At 59.7% G+C, this 3,586-nt stretch overlaps 1 protein-coding gene across 1 annotated transcript; it reads right to left on the reverse strand.

Annotated features, from left to right (window-relative positions):
- Positions 1 to 847: 847 nt before the first annotated feature.
- On the reverse strand, positions 848 to 3,586 carry TNFSF9 (TNF superfamily member 9; the record flags this gene model as incomplete). Its single annotated transcript, XM_079917493.1, has 3 exons — positions 848 to 1,308; positions 2,684 to 2,717; positions 3,323 to 3,586. 3 exons carry the CDS (start codon positions 3,584 to 3,586, stop codon positions 848 to 850), a joined length of 759 nt encoding a protein of 252 aa, XP_079773619.1.

Genomic DNA, 3,586 nt, shown 5'->3' on the forward strand with positions numbered 1-3,586 from the left:
TAAGTTACTAGTGTGGTGACACAGAACACAGAGTTAGCAAGCAGTGTCCCGCAAAATGGCATTATCCAGTATTTCCACCACCAGACACAGTATAGGTAAAACATCTCACGAGCACAGATAATAGTAACACGGGAATAATAAAATCCCTAAGGCACAGGGGAGTTATATAAATCGCAAGATAACTCACATTGTCTGGTATATAGTAAATGCTCAATATACAGAAGTCATAACATATATAAATACTTTATTATCTAACATCACGTACCACCTCACACGTTCCCATATGCCCCAGTTACACAGGGTCACACACAGTCACAGTGTCAAGCCAGCGTACTAGACCGTCAGCTTGGCAAAAGCTGGGGGGTTTGTCTTGTCCTATTCATGGCTGTGTCCCCAACACCTAAAACAGTGCCTGATAAAATTTGCATGAATGAGTAAAGCTCACACAACATAGTTACTTGGACTCCCACAAGCTAGCCCCATGAGTACCATGTGGGGGGGGGGGGTACTGGGAATAAGTCTCTATTTCTCACATATTAACATAAATAAGGATGGAGGGGAGGTCTTTTTTATTTGATGTTTCTCTAGCCCTGCACAGTGCCTGGCACGGAACAGAAGCTCAATAAATATAAGTTGAACGGATTAATATAATGTACACTGTCTGAGCTCAGGCTCAGAATAAATACCAAGTGACAGAGGGACCCGGAGAGTCCTGGAAGAGGGGCTCAGCAGCAAGGACCCCGGCCCAGCCCAGTGAGGTAGAGTAGCTAGACCCCATCACCAGGGGCCCTAAGAAAGGAAGGCAAGATTCAGTCTTGGTCCAGGGGGTGGCACCTAGGCCTGGGGGTCACGTCAGCTGTGTCAAGGAGAGTCCAGTGGGGACTTGGGTGTTCACGTGGAAGAGGCCCAAGACCGTGGCGTCCGCTGAGAGCTGCCAGGCGCGAGGCTCCCGGACCGCGAGGTGCAGGTGGACGCTCAGGCGCTGTCCGGCATCCAGGTGCAACAGGCCGCTCCGGAAACCAGCCACTGAGTTCCCCGAGGATGGGGGTGGCAGGTCCAAGGTCAGGGCCAGGGCAGCGGCCCCAGCTTGGAGAGGCCGCAGGTTCAGGGCCACAGAGACGGAGCCGGAGCTGTTGCCGTTGCTGGCCATTGCACGCTTCAGCGCCAAGTGCAAGAAAACATAGTAGACTCCGGCCTGGGCCACCACCACCTCGTGCGTGTGCTTGTCATAGCTCACACCGGGTGCCAGGGTCACACCTGTCATCCCCCGCTCGCTGCACCAGTGCAGGGGCCCTTCGGTCAGCTGCACTGTGGGAGGAAGACACAGGGCATGCTTAGCATGGGGGCATCGCTAAGGGTTGAGGTCGCAGCCCTGGGGAGGGGAGGAGGGGCTCTGAGGGAGAGAGGACAAGAGGGAAAAGTGGGGAGGGGGGTATGAGAAAGGTAAGGGGACTCGGAGAGGGTCTCAGAAAGAGGGGGGGCTGGGGGAGGGGAAGGGGGGATAGAAGAAAGGAAAGGATTCCGAGGGAGGGGGAAGACTCTCTAGAAGAGGGAGATTGAGGAAGTGGAGGGGGACAGACTTCCAGGAACCAGGAGGAGGAGGAAATGTAATGCCAAAAAGGAAGAGGGGGGCTTCCCTGGTGGCGCAGTGGTTGGGAGTCTGCCTGTCGATGCAGGGGACACGGGTTCGTGCCCTGGTCCGGGAAGATCCCACGTGCCGCGGAGCGGCTAGGCCCGTGAGCCATGGCCGCTGAGCCTGCGCGTCTGGAGCCTGTGCTCCCCAATGGGAGAGGCCACAACAGTGAGAGGCCCGCGTACCGCAAAAAAAAAAAAAAAAAAAAAAAAATTAAAAAAAAAAAGGATGATGGAGGGGGATAGGGGGCTCCTAGGAATGGAAGGATGGGGTTTATAGAGGGAGGAGAGGGGGATAGGGGGCAGAGTTAGCATAGAATGAAGGAAAGGACTCAGAGTGGGAGGGGGGGAAGAGGAGGGGGGATGGAGAAGGGGAAGGGGGGAGGAAGGGGGAGGTTGTGGGGGAAGGAGGAAAAATCCTAGAGGAAACATAAAGGGAGGGAGGAGGGGGTGGAGGGTGAAGGAGGAGGGACTCCAAGGAGAGGAGAGGATGGGGAGAAGGTCTCCTTAAGAGAGAAGGCAAGGAGGTGGCAGGAGAGACTGGAAGGGGGAGGGAAAGGGGTGGGAAGAAGAGTCCCCAGAAAGGGGAGGGGAGCGGGGGAGGGTCTCCGGAGGAAGGACGAGGAGGGGAGTCTGGAAGGGGGAGGGGCAGAGGAAGGAGGTAGAGAGGAGAGTCTCCAGAAGAGGGGGGAGGAGGGTCTCGGGAAGAGGGAGCGGAAGTGAACGGGAAAGACGGTTTCCAGAAGGGAGGAAGGGAGACAGGGCTGGGAAGGAGGGGTCCGTCTCTCCCAGAGCCCAGTGGGAGAGACCCTACCAGGCTGAGATTTGCGGCATCCAGCCCCAGCTCTGAGAGGGCGGGGTCTGAGGTGGGCACAGATGGGGGTCAGAGGAGGAGGAGACCCAGAGAGGGGCTGACGCGGTTCTAAGAAGGGAGGGGACACTTTTCACAGAAGGGAGGGGAAGAGGGTCGGATTGGGTCACAGAGGAGGCCTCCCTCTCCTGGGGCTCTCCCTCTTAGTGCACCCTCCCCCTGTCGGGGGGAATCACTCACCTCCGTCGGCCACCACCAGCTGCGCGAACACGCCCTGCCGAGAGAGGACAAACGGAAAGTGGGTGGAGGTCCCCCCTCCCGCACCCGCAGCCCTCTGGAAAGTGGAGTGCCCGGGATCTGCGCGAGTCTTGAGCCTACGCTCCCTTCCCTTCCCGCTGCAAAAGAGCGCGCGCGCTGCCCCAGCCCTACTGTGTGCAAGGACAGAACCCCGAGGACTCAGGAGGGAAAAGAGGAGAGAGTCCCTCCAGGGGGCTTGGCACTGGGGGGTCTTGAGAGAGAAAGGGGGTACCCCAAGGGTCCGGGAGAAAACCTAGGTTCTCCGCGAGTTACGAAAGAAAGGGGGAGTCCCCTCAGTGGTTCGAGATAAAATGTCCCTCGGGGTCCGCGATGGAGAAAGTGCTCCCCTCTGGGGTCCCGGGATGAGATGGGGTCTCACGGGGGTGCGGGACGAGAAGGGTGCCCCCCGAAGTCCTGGATAAAGAAGCGGTGCCCTCGGAGGTCCAAGAGGGACGATGGGGGTCCCTCCACCATCGGCCTGGGATGCAGAAAGGACCTCGGGGTGGAGGGGGAGCGAATGGAGAAGGGGTCCCGGAACTGGGTAGGGGTCTCTCCCGGGGTCCAGATCGGGCCGCATCTCACCTGCGGAGAGTCGGGGAGGCGGGTGCGGGCGTCGGGCATCAGCTCCAGGCCCTCCGGGAGTCTCGGGCTGCGCGCAGAGCCGGGGACCTGCGATGCAGGAGCCCCGGGCGCGGCCCAGGCGCGCACCAGGCAGGCGGCGCAGGCGGCAGCGAGCAGCAGCAGCGCGGCGCTCAGGGCCCAGGGCAGCGGGTGGCAGGAGCGGCCCGAGGGCGCGAGCGGCCGCTGAGCTTCGGGATCCGGGGCAGCGTGGGTGCTGGAGGGCAT

This window comes from Stenella coeruleoalba, assembly GCF_951394435.1.
Source record: "Stenella coeruleoalba genome assembly, chromosome: 3".
NCBI lineage: Eukaryota > Metazoa > Chordata > Mammalia > Artiodactyla > Delphinidae > Stenella > Stenella coeruleoalba.